Source organism: Protopterus annectens, chromosome 13.part0 (assembly GCF_019279795.1).
Source record: "Protopterus annectens isolate FY-2018-M chromosome 13.part0, PAN1.0, whole genome shotgun sequence".
NCBI classification, from domain to species: Eukaryota; Metazoa; Chordata; order Ceratodontiformes; family Protopteridae; genus Protopterus; species Protopterus annectens.
Window position 1 is genome coordinate 1330668926 of NC_056747.1, and position 22500 is coordinate 1330691425.

A 22500-nucleotide genomic window follows, 5' to 3' on the forward strand; every position below is an offset into this window, starting at 1 on the left:
TAGAAGTATGGTGGTTCCCTTTGGTTAGAGTTCGAAAGAAGTCAAAGAAATAATGAAAAAAATATTGGGTGATTTTTAAGAGCAACACAGATTACACACGAATCTTGGGGGAAGAACCTAAGTTTGTTTACAGAATGGGTAAAAATTTTAAATATATGTTTGAACATAATACAATAGTAGCTAACCCATTCGAAAAGGGTACTACAAAATGTGGGTGCTGCTCTTTTTGTAAATACATTCTGGAAGAAAAATGCATAAGTTTATCCAACATGATGAAAACAGTAGTGTCTAAACCTGGGAATTGTGCTACAAAAGGCTTGGTGTACCTTGCAGTATGTGATACTTGCAAATATTTTTTATGTTGGCAAAACTGAAAGACAACTGAGAAAACGTATATATGAACATGCCTATGCTAGTGCTAAAAAAACGATAAAAATGCTTTGTACAGACATTCAGTAAAGTGTATTGGTTTTAGAAGATTTAGATTTGGCATATTAGAAGTGGTTCAAAGATCACCAAGAGGTGGTTTGTGGGAACTGAACATTGAATTATGTGAACTAAAGTGGTATTTCTGTTGAATTCATTTTATGAACCAGGTTTGAATGAAACTCTGTCCCTAAGCACTTGTTTTAAAATTAAGGGCACTGATCAGATAGATTAGATTTTAGCAGTGCCTATCTTTTTCAAAGAATGCTTGATTATTTAATTAAGTTTGTAATTAATCAATTATCTAAATATATATAAGCTGGAACTTTTAGATGTTTTTTATTCTCATGACGTCTTGGGGTTAACTGAGATGAAAGCGCTTAATAAAATTTCTGTTGGAGAAGAATTGATTTTGGATTATTTCCATTGTTGGAATTGCTTGGCTTTTGTCATATTTCATCCTGTTTTTTTTGCAACAGTAACAGGGGTTGTGTTAACAGACATGTTGTGTGTGAAGTCACATCTGATACTGACATGTATGCCATCAGTTACTGACAGACATTATAAGATCATCATAGTAAAGTACCACACAAATCACAGTAATGATCCTGTGGAATACAGCAGAGATATGACCAACAAATGTGGACAGTCTGACACACTCAGGTCAGTCCAGAGGTATACACAGAACTCCTTAGTGCAAGATGTGTGGACCAAGCCTGACAAAGTGGATGTTTACAGCCATGTAAATGGGGATATCACAAAAATACTGCAATAGATAAAACTCACACCGTTTATGCAGTCACACACTCCTGTCAGTCCTAACATATATTAACTGGAGGAGCACAAGTCCCAAGCCCACATACTTCACGCTAGTTAGTGACATACATCTATACAGTATCCCACTGCTTTATCAGAAATACACAACAGTTATGGTGGCCAGGCAACAGTACATCTGACAAATATCTGGACAAAATACCACACTAGGTAAATACACTGAGCTGCTAGGCATGCCACAAAGCACTGTGAAAACTATAGGCAGACTGCCACAACACTGACCTAAGTTTCCTATGGGGGAATACACATGTACTTGCAAATATAGCAGGCACTACAGGCATGCAACAGCATGGAGTAACAGAAACCAGTATGAAAGTGCATACCCACAACCAATCTGAACACAGTCACAGTCACATTATGGTAAGCCCAATTAATATTACAGTATATGGACTGTGTGAACAAAACCATCCTCATATGTGCCACTCACACACTAACCTTACAGATACTGGGCCAATACACAGTGTAGTCTGATGCCTGACTGTGGTACGGGACATGTGTCAGTCTGGCCCTACAAACATGTATGCTGATAGGGTAGCATAAACTGGAGCAGCATGTAACATCAGATAGAACAGGACCAAGAACAATGACATATATCACAGTCTGTACACAGGCCAAGTGATATATTCACAATACACACTCTGTCAACAATCACCATAAGTACACAGACCTCACTACTGTACACAATGGAACAGAATGTCCAGGTTTTGTCCTCAAATATAAGGCCTACTATGCATAGCATGTCTAGCACTCTGACATCTCACTGGCTTGTTATCAGGTATGATAACAGTAAATAATGATGTACTGTACATATGCACCTCTTACTGCACGACATATGGACAAAGGGTGACAGACGTGGGGGACAGAGGCACAAACACAGTGCCAATATTGACATATTGCTGTGATAATCTGAGAAATTTCCTGGTGTAACAGGGTGTGTTGTGACATGTCTCTTCTGAGGGATATGAAGTCAGTAACTCACATGGTTGTCACCATGTACTGACTGCAATCCTCAGAGTATGCTACTGCATATCTACAGATAGGAAATGTGTGAGTAACACAACACATGTATGACTCCAAACTCTGGCCAGTCTGAAGATAGCCCTACAGGTGAGAGTTTCCTCAACCACATAACACTGTCATGACAGATATTAAATCATGTAGGCCAGCCATATCCACACAAATCCTGTTAAACCAACATTACTTCAAATGTAGAACAGCAATACTTACATCCTGTCCCCATGTCTGGAACATCCCTTTCTTCTTTGTTGGCCTGTCTCCACAGTGTATGTTGTAAGAGGTATGTCCAACTACCCTCTGTGATGTTGTTTGTCAAACACCCACATGAAGTCCTGCTCACAGTGAAGGAATAGGAGTGTGTTTCCATGTAATTGGCTATAGGAATGATACCACAGCTGTTCCACATGCAATTAGCAAGTGGGGGACTGCAATTCGTGCACAGGCCATCAGCTGATCATGAACATTACTTACAAAACACAAGCTGCTGCCTATGCAAAACAGATGTACTTTTTCCACATCCACCAGAGAGGGAGAGAGAGAGACAGAGACAGAGACAGAGACAGAGAGACAGAGACAAAGTAAGAAAAGAGGTGAGTGAAAGAGTAAGAGCCAAGCATGTTTGTGTATGATCCATGGGTGGAGAGTGGTATCTGGGTATTATGATGGTTGCCTATATTGTTTACTAATCCATACTCTCACATAGTAATTGTACATGGCTGTATACATTTATGGCTGTGGATTGTCTACAACAATCTGTACAGTGTTTGGAAAATGTTGGCCTTGTAATGTGGACAATGGGACATATAGGTCCTCAATATAATGATGTAGCAAAACCACATTGCAATGGATCCTGTTATTACACAATCACCCCAACACCTACACAGGATACTGATGACACAAACACAAACACACACTTACCAGTACTGAGTTTCAAACCCCTACCAGACTGTGTAATGCTATCACAGTGTTATGCAGTTATTGCACGTGCCACTGAGCTTACATGTTGTAGAACTGTCCAAAGGCATCTTTGAAGGTGAGTGACATCAGCAACAGTGCTAAAGGAGGGATAAGGGAAGTGTAGTAGGTGTGAATGTCAACAAAAGCAGGTGTCAATGAAGACACACAGACACACTCTCTCAGGGAAACACACACATTATCACAGTTGGCAGGATCAGGATTAGAACTCCTACCTAACTAGTTTGCTACACTACAGTATTATGCAGTTATCACAAGTGCCACAGAGCTAATATCACTGATACATAGCCAAAGGGTTATTTCAAAGTGAATGACATCAGCAGGCATGCTAAAGTAGGGCAATGGGAGGTGTAGTGATTTTGAATGGTTTCGAATTCATCAATCTCCACACACACACACACACACACACACACACACACACACACACACACACACACTTGCCAGTACTGAGATGCATAGGTTCATTGCTTCACAGATGTGTAGTAAGTGAATGGGCCTGAAGGCTGTACAAGGCTAGGCAAAGGGAATACATTGGCATCAGGACACATGACAATGGTCTGCAGTGTGGCTCAGGGGTGTAGTCCCTGGATTGGTCCCCACAGGTGGGTATTGTTTTCACCATCCACTCATCTGGGTTACTATTGTGGGTGGCCAGTGATGTGCACTGCTTCCCATGTATGTGATCTATATTCCATAACACGGACAGTGTCTGGGTTGTGCACATGTCCCACATGCATGTTCTGTGACATGTGGAAGTGTACTTGGGGTCTCTGGGGTATGTTGTGTGGACAGATTGTTATCTTCTGGTGTGATATTCCTGACCTCATTTGGTGAGACCTGGCTATGGAACTGAGGTTGTGCTTGCACCTACATTGACAGCATGATACAGGCATTCAGTGGAGTTAGTGGCATCTGTCCATACAGAGCATGTGTATAAGGCATGGTATTCCCTTTGTGAGCTACATTTGCAGACTCTACAGATGTTGCAGGCATCCAGTGGGGAACATAGCAAAATGACCACTGTAAGCATTTATTTCCCTACTGTAGAGATGGAAAGGGTGCCATGTCCTTTTACTTGCTGGATAACACACACTCAAGTCAGGAGATGTAACACATCACAGTACTTTCTGATGTCATTGGCACTGTTGTTCTCAAAAGGCATGTAGTCCACTGCAACCACACCCTTTTTTTGTTTGTTGTGACATATCTCTTCTGTGGTTACTATCTGTGAGGCAATATGCAGGGAACTACCAGTATAGTGGTTGCTGCCTAGCTAAGTGTGTTTGTGTAGGAGACATGGGTGGAGAGTTTTCTCTGAGTAATACAGGGGTTGCCTATATTGTTTATCAATCCATAATGTCACATGTAGGGCTATGGATAGTCTACACCAGCCTCTCTGGTGTTTGACATCTGTTGTCCTTGTAAGGTGGACATTGTGACATATACTACGTCCTCAACATAATAACTTAGCAAAACCCACCCCACACTGCATCCTGTTATTACAGGGTCACAACAACCTCAACACAGGATACTGATGATAAACACAAACACACACTTGCCAGTACTGAGATTCAGACCCCTACCCAGCTATGTATTGCTACTACAGTGTACCGCATTTATTGCGAGTGCCACAGAGCTTATAGGATGGGTGTTGTTCCAAGGTACTCCTAAGGTGAGGAACATCAGCAGCCCTGGTAAATACTGGCATTGGGTGATGTAGTGGATGAGAGATCCTAAAAATAATTTTAACATAAACACACATTTACATTTGCTAGGGGTGAGGTTCAAACCTCTATTTAACAATCTTTACAGACCATTATGTTGAACATTTACCACATGTACCACTAACCTGACATGGTTTAGGGTTGGCAACAGGTACTTCTAAGGTGGATGATATCTGCAGGACTGCTAAAGTCAGGCTCTGAGATGCATACTGGGTGTAAATGGGGACAAAATGTTTGAGGTACACAAACAAACACTTGCCATGGATGAGATTCAAACCCATACCTGTGTAGTTACTGCTACTACATTGTTCGCATTTATGGCCCACGCCATGGAGCTTACATGTTGGAGAGCTTTCCATAGGTATCTTTGAAGGTGACTAACATCAGCAGCAGTGCTAAAGGAGGGGTAAGGGGAGAGTAGTAAGTGTGAATGTCCATAATATCAGGTATTATCAAGGACACACACACTCTCTCACACACACAGTTGCCATGTCTGGGATTAGAACTCCTACCTAACTGGTAGGTTACACTATAGCATTACGCAGTTATCACACATGCCACATAGCTTATAGGGCTAGCCCTTGTCCAAAGGGATATTTCAAGGTGACTGACATCAGCAGGCTTGATAAAGTAGGGCAATGGGAGGTGTAGTGACTGTGAATGGCCTCAAAATCATTAATCCCTACACACACACACACACACACACACACACACACACACACACACACACACACACACACACACACACACACACACACACACACACACACACCATGTCTGGGATTAGAACTCCTACCTAACTAGTATGTTATATATAGCATTACACAGTCATCACACACGCCACTGAACTTATAGAGCTGGTCATTGTCCAAAGGGGTATTTCAAGGTGAGTGACATCAGCAGGATTGATAAAGTAGGGCAATGGGAAGTGCAGTGTGTGTGTGAATGGGCCATAAACCATTCCTCTGGAAACACACACACAACACTCAGTCACACACAACTTTACATTTGACAGGACTGGGTATACAAATGATAGAGGAATACTGATTTGTACTGTCATGTTACACAGTTATCACAAGCACCACAGAGACTATAGTGCTGAGGGCCACCAGAAGCAAATATCTACAGTGATTGACATCGGCACATCATGTGATATTGGCCAATTGGATGTGTGGTGGGTGGAACAGGTCTCTTGATGGAAATCTCTTTGTCACTGTCTGCCTATTTCTTCCCCACATCTGTGTGCGTGTGTGTGTGTGTGTGTGTGTGTGTGTGTGTGTGTGTGTGTGTGTGTGTGTGTATGTTTGACCTATTATAGTGTGTTGGCCTTGGATATGTGTGAGTATTCCTATCCAATGTTTGTACAAAGCATGAATGGTGTGCAATGTGGTGTGTGTGCACAGACATGTGCGACTGACAGATATGTATTGTCCACTGTTGTTGCCAGACATGGGCTTCATTTCTCTAAGTGTAGGAGCATGCCCAGTATGACCTTCTGTACTGAGTGTGTGAATCCATTCCAGGTAGGTTGTACTCCAGTGCAGGATTTTATGTTCTACACCTACAGCTAGCAACCTGTTTCTGCAGGATATCTGTAGATAGGTTGACAATATGGAGTCACAATAGGCAAAGGATAGTGGGATACTGTAACTATTGTGTGTGTGCTGCACATGTGTTACATGGTTTTGGTGTTATCAGAGATATTCAGACATATGTGCTGTTTTACACTGTGATGTATTATGTCATTAACTACTGACATATATACTTATTTGGTCACAGTTATTTCCTGGGAAATACAAGATGAATGAAGCTGTGTCCAGTATTGTGGTCTGCAGCCTACAGATTGTTGCACACTCATGCCATTCTGGAAGGGTAGCTGCAGACACTTGCTGATGGGTCTGTGTAAATGGTGCAGCACCTTGGTACTGTGGTGGCTGTGGATCCCCTGCTTGTACATCTATCAACGTAACAGAATGGCCATATCCTGCTGTGGCCATACCTGTTAGCTGTACAGATTCACCCAGGTTACCCAGAGGCAGGGCTCATATATCTGGTCAGTTCCCCTTCACATTGTGGTTTACGAGCAGGTCTGCAGTCACCCGTTACTGGGTTTGTAGGCAGGGGTAGTATGGGCACATAGAGTTTCAGACTTCATACACTCCATGGCATCCATGCTTCTACACACCCCCACTCTGTTATTCTATCCTCATCCTAACATTATGCAAGCAAAATCTAAGAAGTATCCCTATAGTTGCACCTTCATCCCAGCGGTATTTAGGGGTTGATCCACAGTTCATGCAGTAGGACATGGTGGGCATGCTACTGGGATTTGTCGACATGGCCTTGCATTTGTGTTCTGTGGACTGTGTTATGTCATTATTTGGGACTCCACGAGATAACATACATTGGCAGCATTGACACCTAGGAACAAAATCCAAGCTATAAATCAATTTGCTCTTCCTGTCCTAACTTATAGTTTGGAGTGATTGACTGGCTCCAAAAAGTGTTGGATAGATTGGATATTAAAACAAGAAGGATGCTTCATGCTCACCAAATGATTTATAAAAATCAGTGTATACCAAGATTATATATTCTCCATTGTGAAGGAGGGATGGGCCTCCTTGAAATTGATTACATGTATAGATCTGCAATTCTGGGACTCCATACATATCTACTGACTTCACAAGATCCAAATGTAGTGAAAGTTTTGAAACATGAGGAGAATAAATCTAAGATGACTTCACTGCTTAATTTAGTAGAAGCATATCGACGTCAAGCAGGAATGGAAATCAAACCAGAAGTGGATAAAAACTAGGCAGCAACTGAATGTGCTAAAAAACAAAAAAAAGAATATAAGGTGAAGGACCAGGTGAGAAGGCAAGAAATGTGGAAAAAACATAAATATAGTTGCAAGTATAGAAAACTTCTGGAAGAGCCTTATGTTGATCAAGAACGAACACAGAAATGGTTAAGGAGAGGTGAATTTACATCAAGAAATGAAAAGTTAATACTGGCAGCCCAGGATAGTGGGCTACATAAATGCTGGTTTACTAAGTCCATTGAATATGTGAGAGAAACAGACATATGTAAATTTTGTGGAACCGAATTTGAAACAATCACACACCTTCTTGCTGGTTGCGACTCTCTAACGGAAGAGGGACTGTATACTGAAAGGCATAATAATGTGGCGAGATTGTTATACTGGAGATTGTGCAAACATTATGATATTGAAGTGGCTGAAAACACTGGAAACATGAGCCACAGAGAATCATAGAAAATGATGAAGTTTACATCACATGGGATCACCCAGTACCAACAGTCCAAAAGATAGATGCTAGAAAACTGGATATAGTGGTCCAAGAAAAGAAGACAGAAGTAGCATTGATCATTAAAATTGCCACACCTAATGACTACATTGTCTTGCGTACAGAGAGACACAAAGTCATAAAATACCTCGATCTGAAAGCAGAAATGAGAGCCATGTGGAAGAAAGATACCCAGACAGTTCCAATAGTAGTAGGAGCAACTGGTCTTATAAAAAAGAATTTACAATCGTATTTAGATATGTTACCAATTCATGAAACACCGTACGAATTGCAGAAGGAGTCATTACTGGGCACATTGCGGGTGCTGCAAAGAGCACTTTTGGCTAACATCAAAGAGTGAAACAATACTAATTTCATAAACTTTAATCGTTCTTTGACTTAGGAATGGGGTCCATTCCCGTCACGGTATTAGAAACCCAAAAAACTTGGAGAAATTAAAAACAGCAGTACAGGTGAGACACAGGCCTTTGACAGAGGACTGTAGGGCATTTAGTAGTAATGCAGGCCATCTGTAGCAGGCCAGTGCATTCTGTCACTCCTACAGTCCCAGGCTGCGAGCCACTGGATTCCCCTGGGGTGAGAGGGTACGTATGGGAGGTGTTAATGGCAATAACTCCTGTCTATATTCATCCATTGTTCTGGATGCTGGCAGGGTGCTGTTTACAGCTAGGGTCACATCTGCATGGGACACTTCTTCAACATGCTGCATTCTGTGGGTATTCCCATATAGAAGTGGGGGGTCATCCTGTACTCATTCCCAACAGCAGGGATATGACCTGTAATAAACCTGTGGCTGATGGTGGGGTGAGCTGAGTGCATGTGTGATATGGAAGCTTCTTGCAGCTGACTCACAGCTATACCTGGGACATTCCCCTTATGCTGCCTTGTGCATAGGCATACGCAGTTTCTCATTACTTCATAACTGTGCCTTTTGTGGTCTGCCAGTGATTGGCCAGACTACATCAGTATTCCATACTACACAGACAACTAATGTGCTGCTAACCTGTATGTACAATTCCAAAGGTGTGTGCAGTTGACAGTTAAATTTTATGTACTCTGTCTAGGGTACTTCCACCTGTGTACTGTGTGTATGTGTGGGCCCACATTCAGGGCATGCCCATCTTTCAGATGGTGACAGATATTACATATGAACAATGAGTATGGATGACTGCTGAATTGGGTCTTGCTGGGATGCATTGTGGTTGGCACTGCAGTTGTCGGAACATGGCCCTGTCATCAACAGTACTGGCCATAGGCCACCAGGACACAGCCCTCCATGCTTACATGCTGACCACTTCCACACAATATACAACACACAACAACTTAACACACAGAGCCCTGCATATTGTACACATGCAACTAACTATCTATCCTGCAAATTGGGCCAGCTCAGGTAATCTGTGCTCCACTGTTATTAAACCCACACATACATGTTACTGCATTTATACATAGGATTGTGGGGGGCACACCTGACAACTGTAAACATTTGCTATGACTGTACGGGTATTTCAGGTACTCTGTTGGCTTCCATTTCATTTTGTATTCTAGCCTATCATGCAGACTACAGGCCTATCAGTAGAGTACATATCTTAGATTTTATTGACCTACATTTCAGCTTCAGACTTCTTACCCTTCAGAACTAACATCCAACTGCCTGGCCTGTTGTAGTCTGTCTGTGTAGGTCTGGAGGGGGCTGTTCTCCATTGCCTTCAATTGGAGGGCTTAGCACAGCCTTTCTTTGTGGTCCTCTACACCTGTCCTGCTGGCTGGGACTGTTGTTGTGTATGTGAGCCTCACTAACATGCATGTGTGTGTCCTATGGACACACATTTTGGGACACCACATGTACTGCAGTGGGATTTGTCACCTTGTCTAGTACAACCTACTTTGTTGACACCAGTATTTTTTTGTGGATTTCATGCTGTCCATATAGGTGTTCGCTATCTGCTGCCATCCCATTCAGCCACCTGATTCCCTTGCATGCTCACATCCATACCATAGATACAACTAGCAGAACATACTACTCCATTCAGCAATTGATAGGAAGAGTGACTTCCCTTGGGGCTGTGCCAGTATTGAGGATGGTGCTGGAGAGCTGACTATGTCAGATGCACATAGTACACTCCCTATACATGGTAAAGCACAGGTAGTGTCATGTTTCGCATCCCTTTTATTGTATGTGTGTGTCAGAAAGAGGTGTCATTCCCTGTGTTCCTACCATGTCAGTGTATGTGCTATGCGTTGCCTCTTTGTCAAAGCCTGGGCATACTGGGCATGCCTCCTTCTGCCTATATGGGCAGGCTCAGGTTGTTCCTCCTCTGAGTCACTCTGTGCCTGTGCTGGCCTTGGTAATGGTGGGGGGGCTGTGTGGCCCTGCCCCATGCTGTTCCTGCTGCAGCTGTTTCCGCAAGATCATATTGTGTAGTATGGCACATACTATGAACATTTGTGTACATGTAGCTGGAGAGTACTGCAAGGCTCCACCGGATATGTCCAGGCACCGGAACTGTAACTTGAGCATCCCAAACACATGCTCTATTATAATTCTGGTTTGTGCGTGTGCCTCATTATGGAGTTCTTGTTCAGGTGTGTGTGCATTTCTGATGTGTGTCATCAGCCACGGCTCCAGTGTGTAACCAGCATCCCCACTAGGTGGCCATATGGGATGTCCTCATTGGCAAATCTCTGGTACAGCTGTGTCATATGCCAGATGTGGGAGTCATGATAGCGTCTAGGGCTGCCAGCACACAAAACCTGGCAGTTGATGGAGGGGAAACCCTTGTGGTTTATGTAGACCCTACCCCGCTCACTGGGTGGTGCTTTGATGTGTATGTGCATGCAATCTATGGCACCCACTACCTCAGGGTATTCTGCTATTTGGTGGAAGAGATGCATATTGCTGGTCAATGCCTCATGGGTGTTGTGGAAATATATGTGCTCACTAGCATGTGCTGATATGGCATCCAGGAACTGGTGGAGTACCCTGGATGCTGATCCCTGTGAGATCCCCAGGATATCCCCAGTTGGTCTTTGGAAGGTTCCTGTGGCTAGTATTCTTAAGCCTACATATACCTTGGTATCCACTGGGATGGATTCCCCTCTGTTGGTTCTGTGTGTTGAGGCATGGCTGGCACAGCTCAACAATTTGCTGTAGGATGTCCCTGTCCACCTTATATCGCTCCACTATCTCCAGCTCATGTAGCCCCCAGTAGGTTACCCTGGGTCTGTACACTCTTCTCCTTCTCCTCACTGTGGGTTGGTCGACAGCATTCTCATCCTCACCAGCCTCAGCTTCTTCCACATACTGATGTATGAGAGCGACAGCAGTCCCTACTATCATTTTGTTAGTTTTTTCAGGTAAAATTTCCCCATTTGTGTACACTGGTGGTGTAGAGTTTCTGGGAAAAACAAGAGTGAAAGGTGTTTGCATAGTTTATAGTAGTGTGCTGGGCTGGACTGCTGCCTGTGTAATTTGATGATTCTAATACATTTCACCTGCCAGCTATTCTAGTTCGCCTTGATTGCCGTCTTACTGCTGTTTTCCTTTCCCATTGCCTTCTCGTTTAAGCCCAGAGGCACACCGCACATACCCAGTGCTCAGATGTGAACAGAGCTGCTATTTTCTGTTTTTTTTTTTTTTCAACCCGGTGCGCACCGCTCACACCCATTTAGGCAATGTAAACACCATTTAGCAAAAACTGACCCTCCCTGGACACGAACACACTCTGCTTTTCTTGGAATAAGACATTACAGCCTCAGACACACCCCCTGCCTTAGCTGTGCTTAGCTAGGGGCAAACACGGGTCACTGGGCTCCAATAAGCTTACAGCATTCATGACACTCCCCCTCATGAAGTCATCTAGCTCTTAGGCTTATACCATGGTGTTGCTGCACCTACACGGTTGGATGCAAGCTAGCACTGAGGGGAAATCTATGATTCAGTATCAATCCCCTCATTTGCATAAAACTGACTGCTAATGCATGGTTACAAAACTGACACTCAGCCTTCCCCTTTAGCAAACACTATTCCATGGTATTGTTGTCTTATGCATGCCATTGACTATTATGGCAAAATGCTGATTTGGATATTCTTGCAACTCCAAAAGATGTGTAAATACTAGTAGTCCATAGTAAGTTTTTAAAACTTATTCATTCAAGTTATCCAAAAGATAAGTCACTATGAGTGGTTACAAACCATTCCATTATGGCATCCAACACTGTAAATAGTGTAAATTGTATATAGATTACAAGTCTCACCATTCCTTCTTGACACCTGACACTCTGATATTACATACCAAATCATACACAGAATGCTTACAAAATTCTGTTTTGGTAATATTTTTTCATTCTTTTCTCATAACCAGAGAACTTACCCCAACTGAACATAATAGTGTGAATATCCTATAACGTTACCTATATGGTGAATACTTGTTGTTTTTTTTAATCTCTGTTATGTTGTATTTTTATGTTTTTTCTACCACCACTGTATTGTTGGATTGTTAATACAAGCTACTTTTTAAAAATGAAAATTAATAAAAATTATTTTGAAAAAAAAATGCTGATTTGGGTTTAAAAGCTTATTTCCAACTTTTTTTCTTATTTTCGGACATTTGCGCACCACTGCCGTATGCTTAAACGGCTGAAATCGTCCAAAAAATAAATAAAAGTTATTTTTTATAATTTTGCAACTATTTCCCATGCCAATGGCCATATATTTGGCCATTGGCATGCCTACTACATTGAATTTCTTTCTTCTTTCTTTCAAGCTGTCATGCCTCAGTTTTGTAATTTGTAGAACTGTATTCGGTTAGTAGCCGAATACATTTCTGGAGGTTACACTATTCTTGCATGGACCCCCTAATTCACCTCATTTGCATGGTTTTCACCTGCAAATGAGGTAATTAGCATACAGGAGCTGTGCCCGTGCCGGAATAGTTTAGGAGTGTTCGTGCACATCCTGGGAGCTCGTTCCTGGATCGCTTGTCGGCCATATTGCGTGCAGCAGCTCTTGCACCATTCCTGCATGCCGTGCAGAGCTTGCTGAATCTCAGAGTTAGTTTATATGTTTTTACCAATAGTTATTGTGTACATACAATGACTGATATTGTGAAAAATATTGGTATATGTTGCTGGCTGATGACCATTTATGAAATATTTTACCAAACAAACCAAATGTTTTACTTAGGCCAGTCCAAATTTATCACATAAGCTGGTACACAGTCAGCATTTGGATATAGTTAAAAGAAGTGAGGATACAGAGAATAAACCCTGTGGCCATTGTACAGTATGTCATATGATGATCTTGGAAAAAGAGGATGAAATAAATGGCATTCTTCTTCAAGAACAACTGAATTGTGTATCATATGGGTTGTTTATGTTTTGATTTGTGAATGTAATAAAGTCTATAGTGGGAAGACAGAGAAAAGTTAAAAAAGAATAACAGTAGATTTCCCTGACTGAGAGGTTGCCTGAATAATTTGGTAGCAAAACATATTCATGAATCAAATCATAATGCAGAGAATTTAAGATTGTTCATATTATTACAAAAATTGGAATATATATATGGGCTAGTATAAAGTTGTGATTGTTGTAGGAAAAAAGTTATTTTATACACAAATATAGAATTTATAAGTCACATGCCTTGAATGTTGAAATTAGATGGAGTTGTTTTATATGACGTACTATCAATTTAAGAAAATTGTATTAATTATTGTAATTATACAAACTGACATAATTTATCTGAATGGGATAGCTGAGAACAAGAGAAGGATGAGTGAGTAGGTCAAAGCTAGAATGAGAGGTGCTGCGGCCAACTGGCATAGTGTGTCAACGGCACTGTGTAACCGTATTGTGCAAAGAAGGTGAAAAGCGTACGTGTAACAAAAACAGTCCTGTGATCAATGCCTTTGTATAGCACAGTAGCCTAGGAACTGAAGGCAGGGTAGTTAAGAAATGTAGAGTTAATGGAGATGAGGTGTCTGAAATAACTGGTAGGATGCACACTGTGGGACAGACAAAGAAAAATGAGGACATCACAGCAAAAGTCAGAGTAGCCCAAATTGTACAGAAAGTCAAGCAGAACAGATTACGGTGGTTTTGGTAATATGTACAAGAAAGCAGGTGATTTATAAAGATTTGGGAGAACCAGGAAGAAGGCAAGATAAAATGAGGATGTTCATCCAAGAGATGGACAGATTATGTCTGAGAAAACACGTAACAGTGAGAGATGACCATTGAAGAAGGTAGGGTAACCCCACTGAATCAAGAGAGGTAGTACCAGTTGATGCGACATCCTAATCCCAAATGGAAAAAATCAAAAAAGGGGGTTGTTGGTGATATCTTTTCAAATGTGGTTTCCAAGTAAGAAAAATGATAATTCATTAAACACTACTACCTTATGCATGTTCTTTATCAAGATATTTAAGTATTTAGAGGAAAAGAGGTTTCTGAACAGACACTGTTTTTTCTCAAAGGTATTTTTAGCAGGCTAGTGGTTCGTTTTAAAGGGTAGAACTCCTGGAAGATAGAGTTCCTGATGAGCTATAGTTACCCTGCCTTTTTATCATGCAAACAGTTTATGCGGATTGATACAGACCTGCCATATTAAATATTATTCCTTGTGAACTCTGGTTACCTTGACTTTTTTCAGTTAAAGATTTTCATAAGGTTCATACAGCCTACCTGTAACAGAAGAATCCAAAATTTGGGATTTCATATCTTCTGGGAAATGTTTTGACCTTTATTGTGCATGTCTTATAGTAACTACACAAATAATAGCTGCTCCAAAAACAGTACCTAGACTCATGCCTGTTTCAAACTTTAAAGGCTGAAAGTTTCAGCAGTCCTAAACAAATCTGAAACCTCATTCTTTGTAAACTATCATTTGGATCAGAGAAGACTGAATCTTGGATAAAATTGCATTCTGGTAAAAGAGTATACAGACTAAATAGTTACTGACCCTGTTAACAGAAATGCTCATAGTCTATATACCCTTTTATCAAATCTTACCATAGATTTGCAATAAATTCCCATGTGTGTATTTAGTTTAACCAACTTTGCCCATTCATTTTAATCAGATATCATAACTGCAAGACTTGTCTACTGAATAAGGTTTATAAAACTTTTTCATGACTAGACAGCCAAATGAACAGATTTCCACAATAGTTTTAAGGTAACTTGTATTTTATTTTTTAATGTTTTAAATAATTTTGTGGCAGTTCTGTAGTGTTGTAGTAAGGGTTATGTTAATAAGCTTTAATGTTATAGTTTAGTTGTATGTTTTACTTTTTTTAAAATAAATTAGTTTTAATTTTCCAGTAATGCAGTTTTCTGACTGACTGGTTCTGCTTTAGGTGGTATTTTGTTGTATTGTGTGTGTGTGTGTGTGTGTGTGTGTGTGTGTGTGTGTGTGTGTATGTCTGTGAGAGAGAGTGAATTAAAATGCATTTAAAGGGATCTGGTTTATCTGTCTGAATTTTTTGTGGAGTATGTGTATATGCAATTATTGTGTGTTCACAGTATGGGAAGTTTTCTTTTTGATATTCTTTGTGAATGTTATTTATGGAGATTGTTGACAAGCATTGGTGATAAATATTTGATGACATACAGAAAATGAGCATTAAAAATATCTACATTATCTAAACATGCATGCATTTGTCACAATTTTTCAGTGCCCAGTGTGTTTGTGTGTGTGTGTGTGTGTGTGTGTGTGTGTGTGTGTGTGTGTGTGTGTGTGTGTGTGTGTGTGTGTGTGAGTGTGTGTGTGTAAATCTGCGCGTGTGCGCATGCATGTGTATGTGTTTGTGCTTGTGTATGTTTACACACACATAATATGTATAAGATCTGAAGGGCAATTCATTCTCCTGCTCCACCTCATATGTACTAACCCTAAACCTACCATTGCCCGTGCCTCAACCCCAACCCTGTATATTACCTTTCTCTAACAGTGCCACTAAACAACACACACACACACACACACACACACACACACACACACACACACACACACACACACACACACACACACACACACACATATGCATAACACCAAACCTATCCCCTTATCTGGCAATTCCAACAAAGTAGCCCGCTTCACAGCCAACCTTCCCCACCAAACCCACCATTGTATTGCTCTACATAAATTAAATTGTCTCCAGCTACCTAACCTTTTTCGTCTCTACCAACTTAAATTCACACACAATATCATCTTCCATCCTGACAGTTGCTCATCCCTCGAGAACTTGTTGTTCCCTACTCATGCCCACGAAGTCTGAGATCTGCAGACAGAAACTTTCTCACAGGAAACAAAGCTAACAACACTGACGGTAAAGCCCTATTCTCAAATCAAATAGCCAAATTATGGTACTCTCTACCCCACACCCTCCAAAACACACCTGAATCTACCAGTTTCAAACTATTACTATTTGAACTTCTATTCAAGAACTGGCATTGCCCCTGTGCCAAACCTGACTGACAAGATCTCTATAACTCTCTCAACATACTGTCCACTCCTTACCTCGTTGTCTCCCTGTCCTCAATGTTTATTACTACTTAGAAGAGTATATATATATATATATATATATATTTACACATCTAAAAGGGAAATCTCATTTGTTCATAACTATTATTTAATATGTACACAGTGCTAATTTTATTTTTCTCACAGTGATCTTCACTGAAATGCTTGTGTGTTTTTCTTTTTTGAACTTGTATCTACTTGTATCTACTAGAAAACTGTACTGAATACTACTTTGTATAAACTAACTAGATGATGTGTATTCTGCATCGTACTATATTGTATACTATTGTACTATCTAATTATTGTATTTTGCATATATTTCTGTGGAGCTTTTTTCCCCGGACCTCCGCTAAAAATGGGCTTCTGGCCCATCGGACTTTCCTGGTAAATAAATGTAAATAAATAAATAAATAAATCTAAAACTTATCCAAACCATGACCAAAAAACAACTGAACACACACACAAAGTACTAAAACTATCACCCTTACCTAATCCTTTCCATAATCCACAAACACCCCTAACCCACTTAGCGTAACATACATACCCTCAGCGGTGACAAATCTGGCAATTCCAGTAGCTGAGTACTCAATATTCCATGTAAAGCCACAGCAATTAGTTCAGTCAGCAAAACGAACATTCATCTGATCTAACTCTTCATATATGTTTGTGTGTGGGTGAGTGTGTATGTATATACACATACATATATACATATATATATATATATACATACATGCATATATGTATATATATATATATATATATATATATATATATATATATATGACATACATACATGCGTATATATATATATATATATATATATATATATATATATATATATATATATAGACCAGTAACGAGTGGTGTGCCGCAGGGCTCTGTCCTGGGGCCCCTCCTGTTTGGCATATACTTCTCAGAAGTACAGGCAAGCACGGAAGGGCTGTGGCTGACTAAGTTTGCGGATGACTGCAAACTGGGTGCTATACTAGAGTCTCTGGCCGACATGAAGATCCTCCAGAAGGGCCTAAATGAGACTGATGCATGGTGTCAAAGCCATGGTCTCAAGCTAAATGCAAAAAAATGCATAATAATCCACTTTGGAAAAAACAGAGTACCCGCAAACTACAACATAGAAGGTAATCCCCTGAAATCTGAAGAAGAAATAAGGGATCTAGGGACCCAAGTAGATAGTCAGCTTTCCTTTGATAACCATGTTACCAAAGTGGTTAGAAAATCCTTCTATGTGACCCATCTGTTCACTAAAAGGTTCGCATCAAGATCTAAGGATGTAATGGTGCCCCTCTACTCTTCCCTCATCAGACCCGTTATTGAGTACAATGCACCAATTGGAATGTACCTGGCTAGACATCTCCAGCAGCTGGAGAGACCACAGAGGTACCTAACCAAGAGGATTACTGGCCTCAAACAGTTGCCCTATGCAGCATGATTGAAAAAGCTAAGACTGTTCTCTGTTGCATACCGCTCTCTCAGAGGCGATCTCTGTCTAACGTACAGAGCCATGTACAACCCAGAATTGTTGAACATGCTCCATCTTAGCAAAACCAAATCTACTCGAGCTACATGCTCTAGGGATATAAACCTCAACACAACAAAGAATAGAACATGCTGGAGGGATAGATTCCCTTCGCAGAGACTTCCCTTACTATGGAACAGGGTCCCGATCTACATAAGACAGAGCCCTCACTATCACACTGTTCAAGAGGAACCTTGATGAGTGGGTGAGTAACAAAAAGTTCACACGGGGGATCACACCAACAGCACTACTAGATAGGGGCCAAGGGTAATAGCTGCTAGTACAAGGGTCTAGGGAACTACTAAAGGGGCGGTGAATACCGCACAACGTGGCTGGGCTGATATATGCCTTCGGCGGGCAGATAGCCCAGAACCAACCTATGAGCATATATATATATATATATATATATATATATATATATATATATATATATATATGTATGTATGTGTGTGTGTGTGTGTGTGTGTGTGTGTGTGTTTGTGTGTGTGTGTGTGTGTGTGTGTGCATAAATAACACATTGGGGGTGCAGGGGGGCTTGCCCCCTGCATAATCATGTTTAGTGTTTTTTTTTATTTAGTTTTTATTTTTATTTTTCTGGGAAAGTGCATTTTCGATATAATGCACTTTCGCGGAAGCACGGTTTAATGAACCGTATTTTTGATGATACAACGTAGACCCATACATAGACACACACACATACACACACACACACACACACACACACATATATATATATATATATATATATATATATATATATATATATATGTATATATATATATAGAGAGAGAGAGAGATAGATATGTACACATACATACACACTGTAAGTTTCAAAAACGCACTGAAAGCAGATGATACATTAAAACTTTATTGAGCAGTCCATAAACTAAAATATTAAACCCACTTGACATGGAAGTCTCAAAATAAAGCAAACTGTACCTCATGGATGTGTTCAGTCTGCATAGCCTTTCCAGGGTACAGGTTTTTTCTTAACCAAAAGGAAAGTCCAAGGTTGCACACCTCTCACAAGCCCCCTAAATGCAATTATTCTCACAGGTTACATGCCTCGGATCATACTCCATAGGCTGCATTCTACCGATTATATTCCACAGGTTGCATTCCACTGATTATACTCCACAGGTTACATTCCGCACATTATACTCCACAGGATACATTCCACTGATTATACTCCACAGGTTACATTCTGCAGATTATACTCCACAGGTTGCATTCCAGAGATTATACTCCACAGGTTACATTCCACTGATTATACTCCATGGGTTACATTCTGCTGATTATACTCCACAGGGTACATTATGCAGATTATACTCCACAGATTACATTCCACCAATTATACTCCACAGGTTACATTCTGCAGGTTATACTCCACAGGTTATATTCCACCGATTATACTCCACAGGTTACATTCTGCAGATTATACTCCACAGGTTACATTCCACTGATTATACTCCACAGGTTACATTCTGCAGATTATACTCCACAGGTTATATTCCACCGATTATACTCCACAGTTACATTCCGCCGATTATACTTCACAGGTTATATTCTGCATATACTCCACAGGTTACATTCTGCAGATTATACTGCACAGGTTGCATTTCACCGGTTATACTCCACAGGTTACATTCAACTAATTATGCTGCCCAGGTTGCATTCTACCAGTTATACTCTGCAGATTGCATCCCACTGATTATACTACACAGGTTGCATTCCACTGATTACACTCCACTTGTTACATTCCATGTTCCCAGGTATTCTCTCGAAGGAGTCCCTACATGATAAACTATCTTTCTATATTTAGCTCTCCTTTATATCTTAGTAACTGGCAGTTAAGACCTTTTGATATAGCTAACTGCTGTGAGAAAATTCCCAAACTCCATACATCAGTATAAATTACAAGGACACATTCAAAAGCATGTACACTTTTTCCATAACCAGTGTTACAATATACATGTTCTGCACACACACACACACACACACACACACACACACACACACACACACACACACACACACACACAGACAAATGCATGAATGAAGCTTATTTTTACTTAATAACAATGAGCTAATGAGCATAAGCAATAAATGTGTGATGATATGCATAACAAACATGGTGCATGAGTGTTTTTGCATATGTGTAAAAGTTAGCTTTAGAAAGAACTGGTTGCCAGAGTAAATAAGGTTTTCATAATGTGAATGGCCTCATTTTTCTTTAAGGCCAGAACATGGTGCAGTCAGACAGCACTTCCTGCATTACCAAACTCCCTTTTCTACAGAATATGGATTGCATGTTCCATAACATTTTATAACAACAGTCTCAGTTACAGAGTACCCTATAATACTTAAGCTTCAGAAAATAGTAAGGAAACGCTGGTTCAGCTACAAGGGTGTGCTTATGACCACTACATATTGACAATTCTCTATACAGTACAAAATGTTAACTCAGAAACAACTTACTCTCAGATCAAGTGTAGATCTTTACAGCTAAAAAGTAGAACTGCAGATTTTTAAAGCTTACTTACAGTTCTCTCAGCACAGCTGGATTTGTGTCATTCAAGTGGCGCACAATCTGCTTTTGGTTTGATTGAAATGGAGGACGGGGAGGATTCTGCCATACTGATGGGGCCTGGTAGGAATACGGATCATAGTAGTGGTGATACACAACTTCTTGCTCAGTGTCTTCAATGATAACTGGCACTGACGGTATCTATGCAAGAAAGGAACAAATTAATATGACTTGAAATGAGTTGGCACAATGCAAAATAGTTAGCCTCTCCAGAAGCATTTATGGAGGATTCATTTTCACAGAAAATATACGCAAAAATGTAGTTGGGAAATTATTAATTATTCTAGATATGTTGTTACTGTGCTTACATTTGCAAATTCTCAAGCACATATAACTATTTATTAAGGCCTTTTTATTTACAATCCACCATTCTGTATTCCCAAAATAAGGGTAGAAAAAATACATGCCTCTAAGAATATACAAATATATTTTCTTGAAATAAAATTATAACTTCAGTAATAATACAATATGATTTTTTTTCTCCATGGAGCAAAGTCACTACTCCCACCATGGTGGGGGCACTCTGCTCTTACTATGCTGATTATGGCGTTCATCATTAAATAGTGGATATAGGGCTGATCAAACAGGATAAAGTGAAAGCAAAAGATGATTAATGATATAGCAACAAAGGTCTGTATTACTTTTTATGTATAAAAATTCTCAGAATGTTTTGAATCATATGACATGATCTGTATTTAAATACTGATAAATACATTTTTTAATTTTTTTATGTACCAAAGAAGCCCATTAGGGTGAAACCTTGGTTTGCTGCTTTGTAGTACTGCACATTAGAATAAAGCCATATTTTAGTTATTTGTATTTGGTACCATGGTTTATACATACACACACACACACACACACACACACACACACACACACACACACACACACACACACACACACAAACACACACACTGCATTTGTTCAACTTCCCATTAATGTCAGCTGATCCAGTCCATCAAAGTCAGAAAAGACATGTTGATTTCAGCGTGGTTAACTATGGCACATCTGTGGAGATGATCATGTGGTTATAGTCACATGCTATATAAACTAGGTGGTATGGGAGTAATTCCATCACATTTCGGGATGTGATCAGCACAGCCCCACATGTTAATGAATGCTTCTATGTTGTGTTACATTTTTTGAGTGTTGAGTTGATGCTGGGTAAGTTGTATTTATTCTATTTTATTTTATTTATCATTTGTTAACTTGAGAAGAAATCTAAGTGACCATTTTCCAGTTTAGTAAAAAAGAAATCTGAATATATTATGAACAATGTGCATACACTGAGAAACCTCAGGCTACATTGTGTAGAAATTAGATAAACAGTAATGAGTTATACATTTATTTTTTACAATAAGGGGATGCCAAAATAGGGTTATTATGTGATTAACATACAGTTGCCAGTATTTCAGTTGTTTAAGTAATGTACAAAATCAACAATGGAAGAAAGATAGGAGAGGAAAAGAAAAAAAAAAAAGAAACAAAGTGGAGTGGAAGAAAGGTAGAAGTTCAGGGAGGCAGAGAGAAGTGGAGTGGGATTGTAGATTCTGTAATAA

General features: G+C 40.1%; 1 protein-coding gene across 4 annotated transcripts in view; it reads right to left on the reverse strand.

The window, feature by feature from the left end:
• PRR29 (proline rich 29) overlaps positions 1-22500 on the reverse strand; it is a 285361-nt gene that overhangs the window by 58961 nt on the left and 203900 nt on the right. For all 4 annotated transcript variants that reach the window (XM_044055358.1, XM_044055357.1, XM_044055355.1 and 1 more), the window contains exon 4: positions 20898-21082. In XM_044055358.1, coding sequence (XP_043911293.1) covers positions 20898-21082 — 185 coding nt within the window. The remainder of the gene's footprint in view (positions 1-20897; positions 21083-22500) is intronic.